General features: G+C 41.4%; 1 protein-coding gene across 1 annotated transcript; it reads right to left on the reverse strand.

The window, feature by feature from the left end:
• Nucleotides 1–15,302: 15,302 nt before the first annotated feature.
• OLFML1 (olfactomedin like 1) lies at nt 15,303–23,315 on the reverse strand. The gene is made up of 3 exons (XM_021527611.3): nt 23,001–23,315; nt 19,823–20,102; nt 15,303–16,680 (listed from the first exon to the last, which is right to left on the reverse strand). Exons 1-3 carry the CDS (start codon nt 23,124–23,126, stop codon nt 15,902–15,904), a joined length of 1,185 nt encoding a protein of 394 aa, XP_021383286.3. The 5' UTR covers nt 23,127–23,315; the 3' UTR covers nt 15,303–15,901.
• Nucleotides 23,316–24,610: the final 1,295 nt, after the last annotated feature.

Genomic DNA, 24,610 nt, shown 5'->3' on the forward strand with positions numbered 1-24,610 from the left:
AAATCAGGTGTTTCCCTACTTAGAGCACTTCTTAGGTATTTCAATTCTCTTAGCAAAATAACAGCATAGGTAGTTTATATTGTTATAACTATTTCATATCACCCCTCCTGTTGACTCTCGCTTAAAAATCAGCCTCTCATGCTCTGTTTATGACTGAAAAAATCTCTAGAGCAGGAAGGCTCCAAGTGCATAAACGTGAAACAAAAACACACCCATGAAGTATAGCTTTTCTTCTGTCTCTAGAGATTCCAAGATCGCTCGTGTAAATATGAAAACTGCTGCGAGTTTTGGTCATTGCGAGTTCCTTGATCACTTAGGGTGCCTGGCTGAGCAAAAATCTGATAAAGTTTCTGTTGGCCAAAGGGGTCACCTGTGCTGTTCTGGCACAGCAGCTGAGTGCTTCTGAGGATGTCAGTTTTCCATGGAGTTGGCTAAACAAGTAACTACTTGGCAGAAAGTGAGATAAAGAGATTTCAGACACATAAACAATGCAATTAACACACACTTTTCACTCTTTGTGGAGTGGTTGCTTTTCCACCACCACAGTTTGCTCTCTTCCTTCTGGCTTGATGATGTCTTTCACCTAAATAGTTTAAGCATGTCTAAAATACACATTGTTTTAAGGTCATTTTGTCACTTAGAACAGTTAGTTCTCCTCAGTTTTAGAAACTCTTTTTGCCTAGAATAATCTTGAAGTGTTAAAACTTGTTCCCTGTTACCGAGCCACTCTCTGACCTTGGGAAGAAATACACGTTATTTCAGTTTTGCTTTAAACTTACACAAAACACCAAGGCTATGAATCACATACCAGATATTCCAGATAGGGGACTGGACCTCACGTACAGAGCAGACATGCCCAGGGTGGGAGAGAGAGAAAATGGGAAGTGAAGTAGAATGCCTTTGAAACATCTCTGAACATGCTAAAGAATAATTTAACCTGGCAAGGATCCACGGGCTGTGTATTAATTTGGCTTTTGAATGTTTCTTGCCTTTTGTCTCAACTTTGAGGTAGTCCTCCTAAATAGGTCACATAGGTTGATAACATTTGCAATTTTCATAATACTGATACTAAAAATTACTGGGCAGCACTGCTTGTTGAGTATTGCTTAACCATTTGGGAAAGAGGCAGTGGAATTTCGAACAATCTGGGCAAAACTTAGTTGAAAACAGCCTGGTTTCCCCTCCTTTTTCCCAACTCACTGGAGGACTAGGACAGGTATCTGCACAACTTTCCACATGATAGAAGCAGCACCTGGGAGCTCATGGACACTGTGATGCAGGGTTCCTCCTGTGCTGTTTATTCCTGACTGGAATTGCCAAGCCCTGCTGGCACATGCTGTTCTCCAGCCTTTCTCTGGCAGTGCCTGGGAAGGCGAGCATGGCCTTGCCCCAGTGCTGGGGAAGGGCCTGGAATGGGGAGGCAATTATTGCCACTCCCTTGGGAAGCACAGGCAGGAGCAGAGGGAGGCTGAGCACAGAGCATGAGCCCCAATCTGTTCACAGGTTATGATTTTACAGCTCTATTTCTTTGCTGTTTGACATCATATTGCTGCACCACCAGAAAGCAGAGAGAGAATCTTAATTCTGGGCTTCCTTTAGCTCGTTGGTCCTGTCTGTCCTGTTTAATATCATTGCAATAAGTGAGTTAGTTCTGCACCTCTCTCAGTGTAGTGGGTTCCAGGAGCACTCCCTCAGCTGTGCTGGCCTCTTGGCTAATTATCATTCCAGAAGTGCCCCCTTCAATGAAAGTGGTTTGTGTCTTTGCTGCTGTGGTGCAGACCCATGACTGTCACAAAGCTGGCATTGTGCTAAGTCTTAGCCTCTCTTATGTAACAATGGGGTTTATTCAGGGAGAGCAGAATCATCCTTCTCGGAAAAGACCTATCAGAAAAACAAGATAGAAGCCCCAAAGCAGAGCACTGCTGGACATGGCTTCACCAACCACCTTCATTTCTTCCATCTTAAAAAACAGAGTTATCTGTGAGATTTCCCATGCGAGATCCCAGAGTTTATCCTAAGGAGATATAACCATCAGGGTTTGTTCTTATGTACTTAAAACTTACTGAGCAGACCTGACCAAGTTTCTCTTCCTCGGCATCACATTCACATTTTGGGTCACTTTGGCAATTCTGAGTTTCAGTTCAGGCCAGATTTCTGATCCTGCAAATGTGCCTGAATGGTGCTTAGGCTGATGCTTCCAGGGGCGTTTTCCTTGTGCTGCTTCCCCTGTTACTATATTGTGCAGAAAAGTGGCAAAATGGATCATAGTCCCTAAAGGGTAAGGGCCAAAACAGACTCTGAGATGAAGGCTCTAAATGGCTGTGCTCCCTGGATAGAAACTCATGGTTCTGAGGCAGGAAATAAAAAATCATCTTTTGACACACCACTTTGCAGTATGTTCCAAATTGCTGTTATATTTGCTGAAAAGTTTTTATGAAGCTGTAAATTTCCTGTTTATGAAGGAGAGTAAATTAGTTGCAAAAAAAGTAGTCAAAATTCAGTCCCAACCACTTGGATATTTTAGTATCAATTTGTTCAAGAATGAATTCTCACAAGATTTCACGTCCTTTTTTATGAAATGTTTTCTCAAAGGCTATAGCAAATATTAGTCACAGTGTGGTTTCACTGCTTCCCTCAAATCACAGTCCTCATAGGCTGCAGGCTAGGAAACACCAGCATTAAAGCAACAAATAAACTTTATGATGCAGGATGGTGAAAGCTGCAATACTGTGAAATCTCTTGTTTTTGAAAAAAAAGTGACCCATGGAAATGCTCAGGGATTTCCTTTCCTGTAAATGGGGATAAATCAGCTGCAGACAGGAAATAATGTGTTGGAGAATCCTTCCCCATGGACTCCATGCAGCTAATCCATTATGTCTCACTACAAAGTGTAGCCTGCTTTATCTTTAGCTGAGATTTGTGGCCAGCCACGTCACCAATTTCCTCTGCCACAACCTTCTCTTACTCTTTGAAAACTTTCTTTTTTAAGTGGTTAAGATATGCCTGTGGTTTTTTTAGTTGGTGGAATGACTTTGTAATATTCAAGTTGGGAGCTTGAATAAAGACATTTTGCCCCCACATCAAAGTAGAAATTCTGCATTTAGAAAATAGAATATTGAAATTTTGCAGGATAGCTACAGCTACTTGATATGAAAACTCTTTTATAATTTTTCCTTCTGTCATCATTTAGCAGAACACATGATCTAGAGGTCTCTTTACTAGGACAGATATGAAGCAGTTAAGAAATAAAATCCTTAATATGCAGATAGTTTTGCCAGAGAGAACTACATTTGTTGAGCAGTTTGGGTTTTTTTCCTCCAATCTTCTCTTTTTATTCCAGAAACATTCACTAACACATGCTGTCCTTAAAAAAGCCTTTTAGGAACATATTGTGCCTTTCGTTCAGCATTAAAAAAAACCAAAAACATTTAAGCAAGCCATTAATGTGGTTGCTTTCTGTAACTGGAACTACACCTGAGACAGGTGGAATTATCCAAATTTAGGTGGTGCTGTTACAAGGACTTGGCGCCATCTCGTGTTCCAGCCTTTAAATCACTCGCAAGGCATCCTGAGAGTTTTTGGGATGGAGTGTTGTTGGCTCGCCCAGGCAAACACAGCCTCTCCCTGTTGAGGCATTTTATAAATTCTGGGGCTAGCAAGGCTGCCTGAATAAATCCAGGGCTGGTGGGGGGCAGCTGCAGTCTTTTTGGGCAGGCACAGCTGTTTAGAACCTCTGCATCTGCAGCTGGGCAGATACAGGATTGATACCACATGTGGCTGAATGTATTTGTGTAGAGAACGCAGCCCCACCTAAACTGGTGTTGCAGCTCCTTCCATGAGGTGATGTTCAGTCGTGGGATTTGTTTCAGTCACAACACTGGGGGATTTAACAAATGCCTAAATTTGTTGTAGGGAAAAAAAAAAAAAAAACAACATGCTAGAAAGTTTTGTGAGCTACAGAAGATGTTATTAAGCTGTTTCTTGTTTGAAAATATATCTGTTGTCATCTCTTCAGGAAATCTAGCCAGTTTTTTTTTTTTTTAAGGTAATTCTTATTTAAAAAAAAATATACACAAAATCCTGTATCTTCAAACATCAGGAGAGGCCATAGCAGCAGAAAAACTGAGTTCAGCTTACCTGCAAGCTTGGAGGCAGGACACAAGCTGGGCCTGTGTTTTGTCTCTTTCCCTGCTGGTGTCCTTGCTCACCTCTGTGTGCCAGGGTGGTGGTGGCTCTCTCCCAGCCCTGTTCCCACAGCCCCACACTCAACTGCAGCAGGTCATGAGATAATTCAGATTGTTTCTTTTTGGTTTGGGGCAGCTCTGGGTGCTGTGATGGAGGAAAACACCCTGAGCTGGCTGGGCTGCAGGGAGGAGCTGTGGGCTGGGATTGTCCCAGCTCTCAGGCAGGCGAGATTAGCCTAAACCCCTCTCAGCTAACCCCGAGGGGAGCCAGAGCAGCCCAGGTCAGCTCCTGGGGCTCAGCTGACATGCAGGAGCTCTCTCACATGCCCCAGCTCTGCCTTTGCTCACTGGTCAGCTCTGCCCTGGTGTTTTCTGCTCTTTGCTGAGCTGTGGCTCCATCTCACTGTGCAGATTAAAGAGTGGCCAGTTGCAGAGCTGAGTCTCTGCTGATTCACACCCTAAGTGGCAGTCCCAGGGCAGTCATTAAGGTCTGCTACAGATAAAATCCCACTGAAAACCCCCAACCCAAGGACAGGAAAAGCAGCAGGTCCTGATCTCCAGGGCTTGCCTTGCACCCAGCAGCTGATAACCCACATAGGTGTACCAGCCTGGAAATTGTGAGTACTTGACCCTGATTGACACAGCAGTGGGAACTCCTGGATTTACAGGTTCCCTGGGGACGCGTGACCTGGTTTTGCACAACAGAGGTTTCCTGTTCAAGAACGCTTCTTGACTCTCTGAAATCTGAATTTTAGCCATTTTCCCATTTCCTTTGTTCCTCTCTCTACCCTCAGAGATAAACTTGATGTTTTCCTGAGATTTGATTTAGCACCTGTTTTGTTTATCCTATTATTGCAGGTTTTCAGCAATTCTTCACTCTTAGTGTTTGAGGTTTTTATCCTTTTTTTTTTTTTTTATTTTCTAAATGTCTAAGGAGTTTCTTCCTTCTGCCCTGCCTTTGAGCTGTAAATGTGTTTTGTAGATAACTGCCCATATCCTGGTCACTATATTTTCATTACATTTTGCAAGTAACCAGGAAATTGTCTCCTGATATATTTTTACTTTCTTAAAATTAACTAGCTTAAAAACTAGACTACACCTTGGGGGTAGAAGCTGTACAGGCTTCATGCACATTTTACCACCTTGAGACTGGAGCTGGTGGGGAACCAAGTTAATTCCAGCACAAACTCTCTCAGAGGAGTTGTTTTCAGCTTGATCTCAGTGCCACAGCTGCAGGAGTTCTGATTGACTCTGAGAAAACCTGTATTTCACTGCCACTGAACTCTGAATCCTCTTGTGATTTCATGCTGATTGCAAGCTACATAAGCCTCTAAATAAACTTGTCTCTGTTTGAAAAGCGAAACTTTGCTTCTGTGCTTTGCCATGCTTTCTGTTAGCTCAAATGAAAACACAATTAATCATAGAAAAAGTTATTTATGAGCGCTGTAAATGTTGACATTTGGGCAGTTAGCAAATCTATTCAGGTAATTTGCAGTTTAATTTTCTTTACACAGATCCAGTCTAAAATTTGAGATGTATTTGTTACTGTGTGTTATCATAATGCATTATTTTATTCTTTGCAGCTTCTTAATGCACTCTACATTTGACTCATATTATTAAATAGTTTGGAGGTTCTAGCTCCTAAAAAATCATCTCAGAACAGGAAACAATGATGGTCAGTCATCTTTATTGTTCTGATATTTGTTTCAGTAAAAATGTTCTGCTCTTGATACGGAACTAGAATTTTTTACATATTTTTAATCCCCATTATTTTCTTCCTAGTGTCCAGCCAAAAGAAGTACCTCAGTATCCAAAACTTGCTGATATGACAACAGCTGCATTTCTGTCATAACTATAGATTTAGGCTTTCTGATCCACATCTGAATTGTGGCTTATGGATTCAGCCTTAGAAGTGTTTCATTTTTTGCTGTTGTAAATGATTCTTTTTTCTGCTGTTAAGATTTTAAGATTTCTTCTGGGAATTTTAGCTGAAATATTTAGGAAGATGTTCACTTTTTTCAGGCTCCTTTAAAAACCTCCTTGGTTCCTCAAGCCTAGTTCACCAGAGGAGAACCTAAACCACTGACTTTATCCAGTGAAGCTGTACAGAGACTAAATATTTGTTTTCCTGAAGTAATGGAATGAATAAGAACAGAAATTTAGCTTCTGCTTTGCTTTTGCATCATCAGATATCCTCCTTCTGTGAACGCACCACATTCCTTTTAAAAAAGTATTCACATCTTGTTTATGAGCATTCCATGCTGCTTTTTGCTTAGTCAGTCAGTTAGGGCTGAAATGAAAAGCAGTGTTTACGGGCACCGACATTTACAGTGTTAAAGATAACTTGTTGTTGTGAGTAATATCAGACAATGTTAATATAAATATTTCACCAAAAAGTTTGTTTGTGGACATGATAAGCAGCACCTTCCTTGCCCTCTTCCTCCATTAGAGGGGCTCAGTAAAATCAGATCTGGTAAGAAAACTGCAACTTAATTGTCCCAGCTGGATGTCAGTGCTGTACTCTGACTGATAAATCTGTTAAGGTTTACAGGTGGGTGGGGAGAACTCAAATGTATTTTCATTAAAAAAATTAGATCTCTTCTGTTTTTCGAATATCAAAAGACAAACATACAAACACATGACCATTGCCAACATATTTTGAATTGCTTGGATAGAAAAAAGTGCAATCTTCATACCTGTTGTTTAGCAAAACAAACATTGTTTTAAGTTGAAACACGATGAGGAAAAGATTTATTCAAATTATATATTTAAAGTTCTGAGCCCCTCACTGCAGGAGGGGCATTGCGGTGTTGGAGTAAGTCCAGAGAAGGAAAAGAGAACACTCAGGGAGATCTTTTCACTCTCTGCAACTGCCTGGCAGGCTGGAGCCAGGTGGGGATCAGCCTCTTCTCCCAGGTCACCATCAACAGGAGAAGAGACGACGGTGCCAAGCTGCAGCTGGGGAGTTCAGGTTGAACATCAGGAAGAAATGTCTTCATGGAAGAAGTGGCTAAACGTTGCAAGGAGATGCCCAGGGAAGTGGTGGGGCTGGAGATGTTCAAAGAAGAGGAGCCTTGGCACCCAGAGCTGTGGTTTATTTGACATGGCAGAGTTTGGGCAAAGGTTGGACTCGATGACCTTGGAGCTCTTCTCCAGCCTTAATGATTCTATAATTCTCATTAATTACAACTTATACATTTCTTGGAAATTTAATAAGAAGTTATTTGTTTACCAAACTGACTAGGAATGTAATGGCAAAAAATATTCAACAAGAATGTGAATATGTTGTTTTTCTTAGGATACCAATGCCACAGGGGAAAAAAAAGGACAGCCTGGAAGTTGTTTCAGTTTGTTTGCATGGAAGTTCTCTAAACTCTGAGCAATAATTTTTTGAGTTTACTACTGTCATTAATCCTGAAAATTTATGCTTGCATTTTATGGCCAAACAACTGAATAGGAAATGCGTCTTTTTCTGGATGTACTCACTAGCTTTCAAAATGGGGGAGTAAACAAGGAATTCACAGCATTCAGCAGAGTTCTTTTTTTTGCTAAAATGGTTACTGAAATAGAACTTTTTAGAGGTCCTCATAGGAGGTTGTGTTTCTTACAGTGATACAAATTCTGCACACATTTCAGAGATGATTGCTGCTGGGACTGAAATATCTGATTTCAGGCAGTTTCCTCATTTTTTTGGGATCTGTATAAAGAGGATCTAAGGCTTTACATCAGGTTTTGTACCTTTTCTGCCAAAGCTGTTTTTACAAGCTTGCATTAAGTTACAAGATGTGGCTGGGGTGTGTATTCTATAGCCATCTGTCAGAGGTGGGGCAGTTCTCTGCTGTTCACTGGGCAGTTTTCTTTATCTGTCCCACAGCCAATCCCCCTCCAGGAGATCTCCGTTGTTCATGGACCATTAATTATTAATTATCTCCTGTTCATGGCCACTGAGTGTCCCTGCATGGCTGAGAAAATTCCATCATCCATGGTGAGATGCTCTGCCCAGGGGAGGAGCCAAACATTCCTACCTGGATCCAATCTGACCTGGGAACAGCACAGCAGCCTTTGCCCCCTGCATTCCCAGAGGAGCAGCTTCCTTCCCACTGCATTCCCAGAGGAGCAGCTTTCTCCCCACTGCATTCCCAGAGGAGCAGCTTTCTTCCCCCTGCATTCCCAGAGGAGCAGCTTTCTTCCCCCTGCATTCCCAGAGGAGCAGCTTTCTTCCCACTGCATTCCCAGAGGAGCAGCTTTTTTTCCCCTGCATTCCCAGAGGAGCCCAGGCCCATCTCCCCCAGCCCTGGAGCTCCAGAGGAAAACTCCCCCCTTGTGCAGGATCCTGCTCCAGCAGAAGCACAGCTGGCACTGCAGGAGGGCTGAGCCACCCTGGGATGGGGCTGAGACACCTCCCTGACACACAGGGGACAGGGCTGCTCTGACTCTGGCACTGGTTTGTTTTCTTTTTTGTACTATTGCATTTGTATTTTTAATTTTCCTAGTAAAGAACTGTTATTCCTATTCTCATATCTTTGCCTGAGAGGCCCTTAATTTCAAAATTATAATAATTCAGAGGGATAGGGTTTGCATTTTCCATTTCAAGGGAGGATCCTGCTTTCCTTAGCAGACACCTGGCTGTTCAAACCCAGACAGAGCTGTACATGTGGCAGTGGAGAGCTGGCATGAAAGCAGGATGCAGCTTGCAGACACATTAAAATTACTCTTGGAAAAACACTCTGTGAGCATAAGGCCCAAGCAAACCTTTGCAGCTCTTCTGAGGAGAGCCATCCATCTGTGAGAATAGATATTGATTTCAAATTGAGAATGTGCATAGGAAGTGATGTTGGCACTTTCTCTCCTAACTCTCAGCTGAAGAGAATGGACAGTGATAATGCCAGCTCTATAAGGCCTTTAGAAAAGAAAGCCTTTGGTCATTTGCATTGTTTAAAATAAATATTCTGATAAAGCACATGTGCTGTTTAAATTAAATAGTTTGAAAAATCTATATTTAGAAAGCCCACAAAAGCACTTAATTCCATCTGGGTATTTGTTAATAATTGAGTTAATAATAATAATAGTAAATAATAATAATCTTCTAAACCTCAGCTGAAGAGAATGGACAGTGATAATGGCAGCACTATAAGGACTTTCGGAAAAAAAAGCCATTGGTCATATGCATTGTTTAAAATAAATTGCCTGAAAAATCAGTATTTAAAAAGCCCACAAAAGCATTTAATTCTGTCTGGATATTTGTTAATTACAGAAAGTTTCATGAATTATGTAAGAAGTACAAAACAGAAGATCAGCCCTGCCCCCAGAAATTCTATATAGAGAATTAATTATAACAAAAGATTGGATAACAGAAAAGTATGTAAGATTTTAATGATCTAACTCATTGCATTAGGAATTAGTGTTCACATGTTGGATTCTTTCCTTTTCCAGTTAATTAAGAATAAGAAAGTTATAGCTAACTTTGAGGTCACAGAACAATGCAGTGTAATAATCCCCTGTTAAAGAGGATTATTCCTTTACTTGGACATCCTAATTAAAATATTATTTCTAACCTCATTGTCACAAATATATGACAAGGGAACCCAGATAAGACTTATAAAATGTTCAATTTCTCAATGATTTTATGCCAATTATATTTCAATGTCAAATGCAACATCAGATCACACAGACAGAGTGTCCCATGTACAAATACAGAAAGATAGGTCTAGTTGAATAATATTTTTTCAGTTTTGGAGCTCCCAGTTTCCAGGAGGGGCTTGGATTCTGATTGAGAAAATTGACACTTGATAATAAGTTTATTTTTCTCAATTAAGGTCCCAGGATGGCTCATCCAGTGCCCCAGAGACTTTTGGTAGAAATGAGTGGGCCAAAGATTGAGACTTTACCAAGAGCTGGACTTGATGGTTTGACTGCAGGCAGCACCACTTTGTGTGGCTGTGGTTTTGTTTTGAATCCATACAAGTGTTACAGGTAAAACCAACCATGTTTTTTCCTACCCAAGGTCTGAATTACCTACACAGACTGTGGGGGTTGTTTAACATAGGTGGATTTTTCTTTCCACTCAGATATAGTCCCAGCATATTATAAAGTGGGAATCTCTACAGGTGTTCCCAAAAATTCCATGTCTTTCAGCATCAGTTTTCATATTAGTTGGGCAAAGATAGTATTGGGAAATAGAAAACCAGGTCAGAGTCTGCTAGGAACTCTCAAAAATTAGCCACCTCAGAGGTATTTACTTTTTGATGTAAACCTGCTAAAGGTTTATAAAATAAAACATTTTCCACAGGTTTTTCCCCTCTTGTTCTACTCTTAAGAAAGAGTTCAAAATGCCAAAAGAAAAGCCCCAGTCCTGTAATTGTGGAGTAGGGGCTGACTCACTAGATGGGGTCTGTCCCATGGAGAAGTCAGCCTTAAATAAGAAGGAAAAGTAGGTGGTTGTCTGCAATAAATATGACACTAGCATGGGGAGCAGCTAAGAAAGTTCTTTTATTAACCTTTTCCACATAAAGGTTTTGCTTGTTCAAAATTATTTTAAAAAGGGATTTAAAGTAACAAGAGCTTTTTATATATTTTGCAATAATAAATTCCAAGACAAATGACACCCATGGTTTATGCTGCTAGTATGAACATCAGGAAAGACTGAGAAATATCCAGATATCACCAGCAGAAAGGTGGTTAGACATTGGAAGAGGCTGGGAGGTGGCAGAGTTCCCATCCCTGGAGGTGTTGTGGTACCTGGTCAAAGTTTGGACTCAATGATGTCAGAGATCTTTTCCAACTTTATTTATTCTGGTATTCTGTACATTCCTTTTTCTGGCTTAGGGCTGAACATGGTGGAATTGTAAGAAGATAATATTTTCTTATTTGCAATGCAAACCCATGGAAAGTTCAAACAACCCCAAGAGCCACAGGTCCCAATTTCTGCCTTCAGGAGGAGCTATTCCTTCAGTGTTAGGAGAGCTGCATTTTAATGGTTTTGATTCTGCAGTTTCTTTGCTGAGCTTCCGTGCACCTCTCTGCAGCTGTGTCCTGCAACTGAGTGGGAAACAGCACAGGGGACAAACATGCAGCAGGGTGAAAGCAGGCAGACCACAGCTGCGTTTTTTAGTGATAAACCCACCTGTAACTAACATGCAGAGTGTGTTTTTCTGCTTGAGTGAATGCTAAAGGGGCTCTCATCCTCCACATCCAGGCAGTGGGAATGAAGAGGAAAAAAAACCAGGAATATTATTTTCTGACAAACAAGCTTATCTCTGATGGGGACTGTAAAAATAAACCCAGGTAAACTGGCATGCTCCTAGCAGCACACTTTGCTCTACTGGCAAGTTGCTTTTAGCAATCACAGATCCTCATCATCCACAAAATCCAAATAAGAAAGTACAACACTGTCAGAAAGCTTGAATTCATCACATGGGTGTCAATAAACTGAGAGAGCTTAAAACCTTTCTGTCTGTGATAATTCTGATTGCTCCAAGTGCAAACAGGACATAATCATTGCAGCTTACCCTGACCTGAGCCACCTTTCTGTGGAAGAGATGGCAGAGGGATTGAGGGCAGGGGGAATGAGGAGCATCTGTGCAGTGGAACCTGCCCTCACCGTGGGAAGGTCAATAAACTGAGAGAGCTTAAAACCTTTCTGTCTGTGATAATTCTGATTGCTCCAAGTGCAAACAGGACATAATCACTGCAGCTTACCCTGACCTGAGCCACCTTTCTGTGGAAGGGATGGCAGAGGGATTGAGGGCAGGGGGAATGAGGAGCATCTGTGCAGTGGAACCTGCCCTCACCGTGGGAAGGGGCAGTCACAGCGTGCTGCAGGAGAAGGATGGGGTGACTGCAGTGTCACTGAAGGGGTGAGGGACCTCCAGCACAGCCAAAGCATTGAGGAGTGCTGCTTTTGTTGGGAGGAGGATGATCCAGCTGTCAGAGGAGGGGGCATTGAATTCCCCTGTAGAGGAGGGTCTGGACATGACAAAGAAAAAAGCCCGTGGTTCACATGGAATGAGCACATGGAGAAAGTGTAGCATAACAGGACCTGAATAACAAGGGCAGTAATGGATGTTATCTAGCTGGTGAAGGTAGAGGTCATAAACTCATTTGTGTTTTTTGTTCCTGATGAAGACTCCTCTGTGTTCGTCCCCTTGTACCGATTCCATTTCCATGGTAACAATCGTATCATCTACCTGCACTGGAAGTCAATGCCCTCTTTCATGCAGTCCTGCCATGGCTGTCTACTGCCTCCTGACAGTCCTTTGTCCTTGCCTTTTGGAGACTGCTGTCTTGGAGCAGATTATTCAGTTCAGATATTTGTCACTCTTTCTGTTTCTGAACACACAGTCCTTTTTTTTTTTCCTTTTTTTCCCCTTTGTCATCCAGGAGTTAACCAAACGTCTCTTCTGACTTTCTCAAAAATATCTGCTTGTGTGCTATCAGTTATGAAAATTAATGAAATCATATATATTTTAGAGATTACCAGGAAGCTGGAGGACAATGTCAGCCACCTTTTTTCTTACAAGAATATTAACTGATCAGCTGAGCAGACCATATTCACAGATGTGACTCCCTCAGCTGTCACTGATGCTGTAAGCCCAAGGTACTGCTGCCACTACAGCCCACAAAATTTGTGTTCTACCCCACCCCACCCCATCCCACCCTGTTTCTCAGCTTATTCCTTGCTGCAGGACCAGTGGCCTGGTCAGTTTTGTACTTCAGGAAGAGTGTGAGCAATGCTGAAGTGATATAAGTTGTTTTTTGTCTTTGTCACAACCAAAGTGAAATGTACCCAGTGAAACTCCCAGAAAAGTGCAGGAATGGGACGCTAAAATATCCATGGGGATTGAGAAAAACAAAAGCAGTTCCAAAGTTCATCTTAACACTGGAATAAAACAGAGCAAGAGTGAACCTCAGACTGAAAATTCTCTCCCTCCTCCACCTCCAGGGCTGAAGGACTTTCCTCAGTGCCTCCCTGGACTGGCTTGTAAGATAAGCATGTGTTCTATGTGCCATCTGTTGGAGGTTGGGCAGTTTTCTTATCTCTTCCAAGAACTATGTCTCCCTCCAGGGAGATCTCTTCTGTTAATGGGCCATGGAATGTCTCACGGCATGACTGGTAAAGTTACATCAGCCCATGGTGAGATGCTCCACCCAGAGGGAGGAGCCGAGCATTCCTACCTGCATAAAATCAGCATTTTTGGGACACCAGGGCAGCCCTTTGCTGGACACCAGAGGAGCAGCTTCTTCTCTGCTGGATCCCCAGAGGAAGACCAGGCCCATCTACCCCATCTCCAGACCTTCAGAGAAAACTCCACCCTTCTCCAGATCCCCGCTCTAGCAGCATTTAATCTGCCACTCCAGGAGGAGCAGCCACCATTTCACTGGACTATTATCAACACCCTGACTCCTCAGGGTGTCAGCTTTCTGACTCCATCACTAGTTTTGTTCGTACTAATTACACTTTTTCCCTCTTTATTTCGTTTTTTCCTAGTAAAGAACTGTTATTCCCATTCCCATAACTTTGCCTGAGAGCCTTTTAATTTCAAAATTGTGCTGATTCGGAGGGAGGGGGTTTACCTTTTCCATTTCACAGGAGGCTCCTGCCTTCCTCACAAACTCCTTTCTTTTCAAACCAAGACACTCCCACAGACTCCCTGTGTGGTGCTGGCACAGGGGCCCCAAGGATGCCAGCTCCTGTTCTGCCTTGTCCCTTAGGAGTCCATGGGATTTTCTCACACTCCTGGCAGAGAGCCAGGGGATGGGGAAGCTGGGTTTGACAGTGAGCAGTTGTTTTACAGAGTGCTGGGAGCCCTTGTGCAGGCTGGCTGTGCCTCCCTTTGCTGGTGATGGGATGTTTGGCTGCTTCACCCCATCTTGGGCTTTATTTAATTGTGAATTTTGGGTTTCCAGGGCAGCAAGGCTCAGAGAAGACCCTACCTGAGCTTTTGAGGATTGCACATTGAAATCTTTCTGGAGAATAGTAACATAGGCTTTCGCTGCTGTGTAATAGTGTGGCACAAAGCACATCCCAAGAACCCCTTTTCTAAAAAGCAGCTTTAATCCGTATTTGCACCCAAAGACTTTATTTCTTCAATGAAGAAAATTACACTTCCTTTCCAGTAAAAGTTCTCACTGGAGAGGTGGCTGATACCATTTTGCATATACATGTTTGTAATTTTAGAGAGGAGTAAAAGGCTAAATACTGCCTTTAACCCAGGAAAGCAGTGCCAGCCCAGCCTGAGGATGTGTGCAGCTGTGCACCCTGTGTCTGCTGTGACACAGGAGCAGTGCTCCAGTCACTGAGCCTGCTCAGTGAATGATGAAGCTCCCTTTGCTGAAGGCAGAGTATCACTGGTGCAGCCCAGCAGCCCATATACTCCTAATTGTACTCTGGAACTCCTTTTCAAAATCATTCCCTGATGTCTGGCTGTTCTCTGGAAGTTATTTTTGAACAGAACAACAGCTCTCTCAGCGTAATGAGCAAAATGGGTTTTCTGTGGCAACAGTTGTGGATTGCTTTTCAAGTACCATTATTTGTGGTTTTCAGAGGGGACTTCTTGGTGTGTTTCCTTGTTTGTTTGCTATTAGACATGCAGCTGTCATTGAAATAAATAAATAATACAGTCTATACCTGTATTTCACATTAAAAACCTTTTTTTTTAACATTGCTTAACTTTTTTTTTGAAACAAAAATACCTGGTGTCCATCTGTGGCTCAGAAGTCCAGGACTGAGCAGTGCCATGCCCTCACCTGCACTATTGTGTTCATCTGAGCCACCTTTTCCTGGAGGTGGAGGACAGGATAAGAAAGATTCTGCTATAAACAATGGAAGTGACATGAAACATTGGGAAAATGCCTCACAAGTAGATGCTGAGAGAGATCTAATGAAAAAAACACCAGAGTGACATGTAAAACCTTTAAAAGTAGTGTGTGATACAGAAGAGTTCACCTAGGAACATTCCTTCCGACACACAAACAGTGATATGCTCAAAAAATAGTGAGAAGTGGCAACTTGAAGCTGTAAAAAGGGAATATTGGGCTGCAGCTAATGTACTGGCAGGATCAACAGAGGTCTGTGCTATGGATATAACTACATGGATAAAAAGTGTGGAATTTTCATGGAAATACTCCAGAAGTTCAGTGAATAGTAATAGCCTTGATATGATGTATGAGAGTTTCATGTTAAATATAAACCATGTTTGTGGGGTTGTATATTCTACACTCTGTGTAGGAATATACAAATCTTTCCTGTTAAAAATGATCTCTAATTTCCCTGGAAGCGTGTGATTTTTTATTGCTTACTAGAAGGCTTTCTGTAGTGATCTTCAGAGTAGGGAAGGTTGTCAAACTGTATTTTGGAGTTTTGGACAGGAAGAATTTCTGATTCAATTTCCATGGCATTGAAGCATAAAATATACTTTCAATAGGAAGAGAACACATCTAAATGGGCTATTAGGTTTTTAAATTAACCTTAGATTTTAAGTTGGGGGGGAGGACAGGGAAGGGTTGTGCATGTATGATATTTAGTCATCATGTAACTTGTATTAATTCTGTCTTCACATATTTTTTATTGGGCATTAAGATTACTGGGGTATGTTAGTCTTTAGTTATGTAAAATGGATGAACGTTGTACTAGATGGAATAATGTAATTTTAATAAAAAAGGCTGTGTTGACTTGGGACTGGTGGCTTTTAGATCTATTTGAAAAGATGCTAAAGGTTTTAAACTTTCTGCTCTGTGTGAAGCTTGTAAATGATCTGGGATCCATCGCCCCAGGCGAAGAGCTGCTTTTCTTTAGGATTGTAGTGTATGGTGGAGTGGCCGCCCTGGCGTTTCGGGAAATGCAGCCCTGGGTTTGTGGGAGCACTCAGAGCACCCAAAACATCATAAACACACTGGATGCGGGGGGAGCCCCCAGAAGGAGAGTTGTAGACCACGTGGAGGGTGTTGCAGGCCATGAAGGCTGCCTCAGCACCGCTGCTGCTGCAGGGCGTGTCCCAGCTGTGCTCCACCGCCATGGCCACCGCGTTGATTTTGGTGAGGACAATGTTCCCCCCGGTCTCTGGTTCTGCATGGAGGGCCCACAACCCCTGCTCATCGAGAGCCAGGTCTATTTTTGTCTGTGGAGAGAGCTGGTAGGCAGGAATCCTCCCAGCCCCTGGCAGCAGCATCTGGTCAGCCACGTTTCTTCTCTGGATGTTGAATTTAACGATCTCGTTCAAGGAGCCGTGTCTGTGGTAGAAGAGGAAACCCTGATAGATGACGTGGCCAGTTCCTTCCCAGGGCAGTGGTAAGGGGACCCTGCGAGCCTTCAGAGTCTGATTGTTTTCCATGAAAGTCATGATATTTGCAAATTCCAAAATCACATTATTTACAGAGCCGCTTAACAAATAAATCTTCCCGTGCTTTTTGCCAGGATCTTTCATCCAAGAGCCATGCTTTCCTCCAGTCTTCTTAACTACCTTCAGGGACTTAATACCTGCAAGCATGTGGTCACAACCTGCAAGGAAGTAACCAAAGACAAAGAAAAAGAAAATTAGAATATCTGTAAATTTTCTAGTTTCCTTTCTTTGAATTACTTTTAATTCATCTCTAAGGCCTGAGTCAATATATCAGTAAAGGTGTCAGCAGTGTGGCTATGGTAAGTAGTGCTGAAAATAGTTCTATGGGATATATTCCTGCTAAGAAAACTGTGGTATCTTCACCTACCTGTAGAGTGGTGGGTTTTGTTCTAATATATCAGTGTTACCCAAAACATTTGGATATTTGTGTGTCTGAGAAGAGACCAAGAGCACAGTTAGTGATTTTGTGATTATTCTTGTCTGTCCTTTTACAGGGCTATAATTTTTACTTCAGAGAACTGATTCTGGTTTAGATCAACATAACTAAAGTAATCAGATTTATTAAAATCCATTACCCATATGTATAGTGTTGTTATAGGACACATGAAAGCACAACACGAGCCACTGCTATCTGCAAGGTATAAAAGGCCGTTTATTTTCTGATTCTAACTTTTATACTTTTCTAAAGGTGATAGTGGATTGGAGAGTGAATGTGCTACCTCTCCAAAGACATTGGACAAAGTTCTAGTATATTAAGTTTCTTCACTTTTATGAAGGAATGTAAAACAATAGGTTGTTTACAGAAAGTTGTGTGAGAAAGTTTTCTAACAGAATGTAAACTCAGAAGGCTTTAGAAAATCTTAAGTATCAGGGCGACAGTATAGTATTTTTATTTCAGGACTTGCCTAATCTTCACATAGCCTCTTTTTTATGCATTTATAGTAGAAATAGAAATAAAAAGAGATCAGCATAACTGAAAGCCAAAAAACTGGGCTATCTTTGCATTCCCCTTCTCAACACCTGCACACAAAGGAGCAAGAGCAAAATACAGATCACAGAGCCAGGGCTGTGCATGCACTGAGGTGGCCTTTGAAGGAGCTGGTGTGATGTCTGTGCTGCCAATTCCTGTGCCAGGAGCTGGCTGCTGGAGCCACCCAGCTCTTTACTTTGCTGGAGGGTTAAAACTGGAGCCAGCAGAGAGCAAGTCACAGCTCTGGCTTCTTCACATTTTTTGTGTGCACTCTGCAGGGACATTTCAGACCAGAAAGCACCAAGCCTGGGAGGACTCAGCCATTTAGACTCTGAGATCTTTATCAAGCAGCATCCTTTACAGGAAAAAACAAACAAACAAAAAAAAAACTATTGCAAAGCGTATTAACAAGCTTGTTTACCAAAGGCACCCATAAATTACAGCATTTGAAGTTGAAAGAATTGCTTTCAGTGGAGTGCAGCCATTTCAGTGAACAGGACAAACAAAGCTCTAAGGCAGGAAGTTCTGGCAGCAGATGAAATGGAGAAAGCAAAACCAGCCCCCCTATTATGGCCTGATACGAACCTATTGAAGTCAGTGGCAGGACTCCAGTTGCCTGTAGAAAGCAATCTTTGTGTAATTTGTGTGTACTGATACCCTCTAATCAAAGCTTTTGGATATTGCTGCTACAGCGTGGTTTGTTTTTTTTTTTCCTGGGAGTCCTCACTCTGGAAGTGCCTTCCCTGAGCAAGCCACAACAGCTCTCTCAAATCTAACATTTCTTGGTTAGATAGACTGAAAAAATTAAAGCTGCTGAATCAAAACCCCTAGGCAGCCTTAGCAGTGTCTTCCTCTGTAGGGGAAATAACCAGATTTTTCTCTGTTGTTTTCTGTGCAAACATGACCCAAACCCAGTAACAAAGCTGGACTTAAAAACCTTCTTTTCTGCTAGATTTTAGAAGTGACTCAGCAAAAATAATCAGAGTCTGGTAAGACATGACAGCATAGAAGGAGAGCTGCTATTTTCCAGAGCTGAGGATCTTCCTACTTTTTTTAAGTGCTGTAAAATCTGCACAGGGAATACTTTTGACATTAAATTAATTGGGAAAAGCATCTGACTAGTACTAACAGTAGAGGACAAATCAAAAATAAAGTTACCATGAGCTGCTACAATAAAGTTAAAAGTAATAATTTCCAACAAAAGAAAATGGAAAGTAATTTTTCCCCTCTGAAACTCTCAGAAAGATACAATTTTCAAAGTGCCTTAAACACAGTCAATTTAAAAATCCCCAATTTTTTTCCTCTGAAAAAAATGCCTAATGTTCAAAAGTTCTCTAAATGGAAAAAGAAACTATTGATATTCAGAGCACTGAATTGTAGAGTATGAGGAGAACTCAGTAACAGAATAGGTGATTGATTCAGTAAGCATCTACCCTAGTAATGATTTGCTTGAAAAGTTCAAAGAAGAAATTGTAAACTTTTGAGTAAAATTAAATCAGCCTAATTCTGCTGAAGTCAGTGGAATTGTATAATTGATGATACTAAAGTTCTTTTACTCACTTTTTAAAAATTTCAGTTTGTATTTCTTATTATTTACTCTTAATTTCTTAGTACTATGAAAAGAAAACAGACTACTTTAAACATGTCTATATTATACAATTTATATCCATACCACAACTTTTTAAGGTAAAGATAATTATAAAGTGTCATTTGTTTAAAAAATTACAGATTGTGCATATATTCTTCATGCTGGGCACCATAACACCTAATTTTCAAATCAGGACTAAGCTTTGCTTGTGGCCAAGCCAGTGTGCTCTCTTATTAAAGGAGGGGACAAAGAGAGGAAGGATGAGAGAGCAGGACAGTAAAGCAGGTAAATACTGTAGAAGTGAATTAAGTATTTTGTTAACTAACTAATGTACTTTTAAGTTGAGGTTCTGCCCCTGCCTAATCCAAAAAAGAAAGACCACCATTAATTCCTTAGTACAGCTGCAGTACTCAGAAATGTATTTTTCTGGAACTTTGCAAGAGCATATCTTCAGAGGACTTTCCCTATTTATTATTTTATAATAAAAAGTAACTTCCAGAGAATTAATTTGATATGCAGTAGCTTTTCTGCAAAGTAAATGTTTGAACTGTATTTTCCTTCCTCTCTCTCCCATATCTTTTTTGCATATACATGGGTTTTATAAATCTAGCATTTACACAGCGCAAGCCCCCTTGCAATAATCTGTGCTATTCACACAGCTAATGAAAACCTGTTATCCCTGTATCAGCATGCACACGTGGGACTGTTCACAGCAAAGTTCTGAAAAATAAACTGTTCTTACTTGCATTAAACATGAGTTTAAGCCTTTTTTTTTCCTCCAGCAGCTGCTGTTTCAGCAGGTCCTCGTGCACTTCCACGCAGGCGTTGGAGTCCGTGACAGATCCAAAATAGTCGATGTCCCTCTGGGCGTGCTCGACCCTCCTGAGCAAATTCTCCACTTCCCCCTGGAGCTCAGCCTTGTCGGTGCTCAGCCCTGCCAGGCGGGACAGCACCGCCCTGGAGAGCTCTCGGAACTCATCCGCGTATTCCAGCACGTCTTGGCTGCATTTCTGCAGCCTCTTCTTGAGGCAGGACACGGGAAGAGAACACATGGACAGACGTGGATATTCTGTGGACACCTGTGGGAGTCCAGGGCTTCCCTCTGGCTGCCCTGGCAGGGGTCAGGAACCCCCCTGGACAGAGCCCCCAGAGACACTGGCTGTGATCTCTGGCCATGCAAAAGAGTTTTCAATCTTACAGGATCAATGACAAGCTCTGAGTGTTTGATATCAGTAATAATTAAGTGTGGCACGGGTGCAAAAGTAGAATTTTAGGATTCTAGATGAGGGGTCCAAAGGGGACAAGATGGAGGAAATTGGGTGTGCCTTGTCCTTTTTCTCCTCCTTCATGCCCTCCATGTCTCACTGTGGTGTTGGCATTTTTCTGTTGGTTCAGGCTGGGACACACTGTCCAACGTAGGTGACAGATATTGGCACGTTCTTGTAAATCCAGCCCAGGGAGTTTCTGGTATTTAATGTTTGTAACATCCCACTGAGGGCAGAGCCCCACACGCTGCCCTGCAGGACAGAGCTGGGCAGGGCAGCAGAACATGTTAGAGATAAACAGAATAAACAACCTGGAAACCAGCACAGACCAATTATGGCTTCTGCTTTGGCAGCGGGGCTGAGAGACAGAGACTTTCTACAATCTGGGAATCATCAATATCACAGATTCTGACAGACACCACAACCTCACTCCCCATTGCTTTCATAGCCCTGCAGTTCCCTCCTTCCCATTGCCCTGCACACACTTATTCCAGCCCAAGGTGCAATAGTGGTGTCTGTGTGAGTGGGACATCTCAGACTGGCACAAAATTCAAAAGCCTGGACAAAAATCCACATTTCTTTAACTTGTCGTGGTTACTGACAGCCAGATACTTTGTTTTGCTGCCTAAAGAAGGAAAACTGCTCTGATAGAAGCAGCCAGAGATAATGAAGGGTGTGGTAGGCACATTTTTCTCTCAGGATTTTTCATAGAGGAACACAGAGAGAAGAAAGAGAAAATAATTTCTATTTTTGCTCCTTGTTTTTCCCATGTGGAATGTGTTTGGAGAATTGTTTATCTGGGGTGAGAGCTTGGGTGGATTCTGGTGAGGATTCTTTGAGCCTGATGGTCAATCCAACCCACCTGGGGCTGGGCTCTCAAGAGAGGGTCATGAGTTGTGAGTTGGTTAGATATGGTAGTTAGAAAAAGTAGGTTTGTAGTTTTGTTTTCTCCTTTAAATAGTATATTAATGTAATTATAGTATAGTTATAGTAAAGAAATCATTCTGCTTTCTGAACTGGAGTCAGACATCGTCATTTCTTCCCACCAGGTTCACCTGCATTTACAATAGAAGGTCTCATCATCTCTGATGATTTGCTCTCCATAAACTTAATGGAACTCCTATATGACAACTGGTGAAGCAGTCTCAAAGTTTTCTGCAGGAAATCTATAGCCATGAACATGTCACATGAATATACCTCTTCTGACAAAGGTAGAATCTATTTTTCGTCTAGTGTGGCTATTTTTTTTTTCCTATTTAAAGGTGAAAATGAAAATACTCAAATACTATAGTTGAGGAAGTTTAGTGTTTAGTGTTTGGTTTTTTTCCTTAAATTATTGGCTGCATTTTAAAAAACCCCAAAACAACAACAACAAAAAAACCAAACAACAAAACCCCAAACAAAGAAAGCCAAAAAACTATATCTTTACACCTAAATTCAAATTGTCAGTGTTTTCTAAGGTAAGTAATATGGTTCTCTGTTGCAATGCAGCTGCTTCATTGGTGCCCTGAAAACTGTAGTTCAGCTGCCACTTTAGGAAGATGAGGAATTTGAGCAGATCTTTGGTTGGTGAGCTGTGGTTTCTATGTTTTCCTCCTCTCTCCCCCATTTATACAAGACCATAAGTCTCCAGGAAGTTGCTTAATTACATTCTACAAAACCTTTATTTTAAATATTTTCAAGTGCTGTCTTCAGTATCTGCCTCACTCTTTGTCCTGTTACTTTTGTGCCTCTTGCACCAAATGCCACAGGTTACCTCATTTTTAATGGGTGCCAAAGGAATAGGAATTGCCAGGTGAACTTACTCCTAGAGTGCCAAAGAAATTTTAAATCTCCACCCACACAGTGTGAAGAGAATATCAGGTTAATCTTTCTGTGTTGAGAAGATTAATCTTTCTGTGTTGAGAAGATAAGACTAATGAGGGCTTTGTACAAAAGGGAACATCAAATGAGGAAACTTGGAGCTTCTCTGTAAATCTGCAAATGCAAGCCAGGAGCCAGGAACACGTCAATAATTAAAAATAAACAATATATGATTATAAGGCACCAACACTGAAGAGGTATTTTGCAGTACTGGTAGCTTTTTACTGTAGAAAAAAAAAAAAAAAAAGCAAGAACTGGTACATTTATATAAGCAATTGAAAGGAATTCAAGGAATTGAAATGACTGCATTTCACTCTCTCAGATATTAAAGGATTATTTAAAGTGCAGGTGCACTGCTGGTTTGCATGAATGTATCTTAAGCTACCCTTCCATGGATATCTGCACACAGGAAAAATACCTGATAAATTTCTATCTCCTTGCTACTAAATATTTGACAGCACTTCTACTGGTGACAATATGTTTATGCTGCTTCCTAGGATGGTCTGTGGTAGCTCTCTATAAACATTTTTTAGCTAAATTCAGTGGTGTCATTAAAAAAATACAAATGATAACAGAATAAAACCATAACATTATGAAATTATATCCTGCAACAAATGATGTGCTAATTTGGGATCATTACAGTTAAAGTTTTAGCAACAATTTTACTCATTCATTGCAAAAAGCTGGAAATTTACCCTCCTGATTTGATATGTCATACAGACTGTCCTGGCCTTGGAACATCCACACATTTTCAAGCCTCTTTTGCTGCAGAAGGATTCATCAGGCACATACCTCCAGAGACAGAAAACGCTGGTCAATGTAGCTCAGCAGGGCTGCATCCTGCATCACGTACTGTGCTGCTCCCATGATGCTCATGAGGGATGGAATCAGCAAAAAATGGACTTGTAAGGCTACCATTGCACCAGAAAACTTTGAGAAAAGTGAATCAGTTCTGTGGGCAATCCCAAATGCTGCCAGTCCGAGGTCAAATGCAATTTACCACCATCTGTAGTGAAAAAATATATTAAAAATTACAAAAAAAAAGTTAAAAATACTGTGGCTGAAAAAGGATTAAAAGGACTTGAAATGGCTGTTGCATTCTATCATTAAGGAAGTAACTTTGTGGCAGAGGGACTGAATGTGTTTATTTCTAGGAGCCAGATGACTACTTCTCAGTTTGTGATCCTATGATCAGTCCCAGATGTTCAGCACTGAGTCACACCGAGCCTGTAGGCCAAATTTTATTAAATACAAATAAAAGTAATTTATTTTCCCCTCCTTTCTCCTCCCATCTGCTTTCCCGTGTGAGTAGCCCTGCAGAGTGTGCTGGTGCAGGTCAGAGTGGATTCTCAGTGGGTGGAACACAGGCCAGCCCTTCACAGGGAGGTCTGGTGCTTGATGTCTGTGCCTGTAAAACCATCTAAAGCAATTCATTCACTTCCCCTATCCAGCCTATTTACAGTGGCACTGGAAACCAGACATAAAACTGCTTTTAAAAAAGTTCATCCTCATTTTTCTCTTGACACTACTTTTCCAGCTGAAAACAATACTCTTAACACAACTCTGTGTCCATTTAGTGGAGTCTATAACAGACATCTTTTGGAATAATAATTCTACTGCTTAATCTGACTTACAAATTAATTACAATTAACTTAACATGAGCCTACTGCATTTGAAGTAATTCATATTTATTTGATTTCATAATTTTCCTGACTGAATGCCTTGTTTGGAAAAACTCATGGCCATGCTAACTTTCTATTTGCTAGAAAACCATGTGTTAGGAGCTTAAAAAGCTTCTTTTGTATCCAAAGCCAAGCTGGACGCCGCTGTTTCTCAGAATTCAGAATTCTCCACCTCTTCACTTTTTCCCCCCCTCCCATTTTTCTTTTTCTTCAATTTTTTTTTAATTCTTCGTCACATTTACCAAGCTTTCTTATTCTTTCTGCCTCATGTGTAATCCTGTGATGACTGAAGAATTCAAGAGTGTGTGTGTGTGTCACAGAAGGCAGATTTTTTTTCCTCCTTGTGTTTGATTTTTGCACAGTGGTTATGTGTGCTTTGCAGGCAAATTTCACCCAAGTGCACAGAGCAGTATTCTGTATTTTAGTATTGCTTTACCCTAAGAGGGGCACACAATTTGCGAGCTCCTATTTACAGGCACTGCCAGTGATGCACAGAGAGTTTAATATTTGATTTTTCAGTCCAGTGGCATTTCACTTTCCTCCAGAGCTCCTGCTTGAGGGGACAGAGAGCTTGCCCTGAGAGCAGACACTTGGGAAGTCTGAATTTCCTTGATTCTGTCCTATGAAATATCTTGACATTCTTTTCACAAAGTAATCATCTGCAACACCAGGGAAGATCAACAAAGGGAAAAAAAAATCCCTTTTCTAACCTCTGAGGTG

The sequence above is a fragment of the Lonchura striata genome, chromosome 6 (genome assembly GCF_046129695.1).
Source record: "Lonchura striata isolate bLonStr1 chromosome 6, bLonStr1.mat, whole genome shotgun sequence".
Taxonomy (NCBI): Eukaryota; Metazoa; Chordata; class Aves; order Passeriformes; family Estrildidae; genus Lonchura; species Lonchura striata.

What these genes read in the sequence shown, in the direction of transcription:
- OLFML1 (XM_021527611.3), bottom strand. Translation starts at nt 23,126, where the DNA reads ATGGTAGCCTTACAAGTCCATTTTTTGCTGATTCCATCCCTCATGAGC. An exon ending in AGCGTTTTCTGTCTCTGGAG is followed by an intron (nt 20,103 to 23,000) that starts GTATGTGCCTGA and finishes TCCTGCCTCAAG; the next exon opens with AAGAGGCTGCAGAAATGCAG. An exon ending in TAAACTCATGTTTAATGCAA is followed by an intron (nt 16,681 to 19,822) that starts GTAAGAACAGTT and finishes ACTTCCTTGCAG; the next exon opens with GTTGTGACCACATGCTTGCA.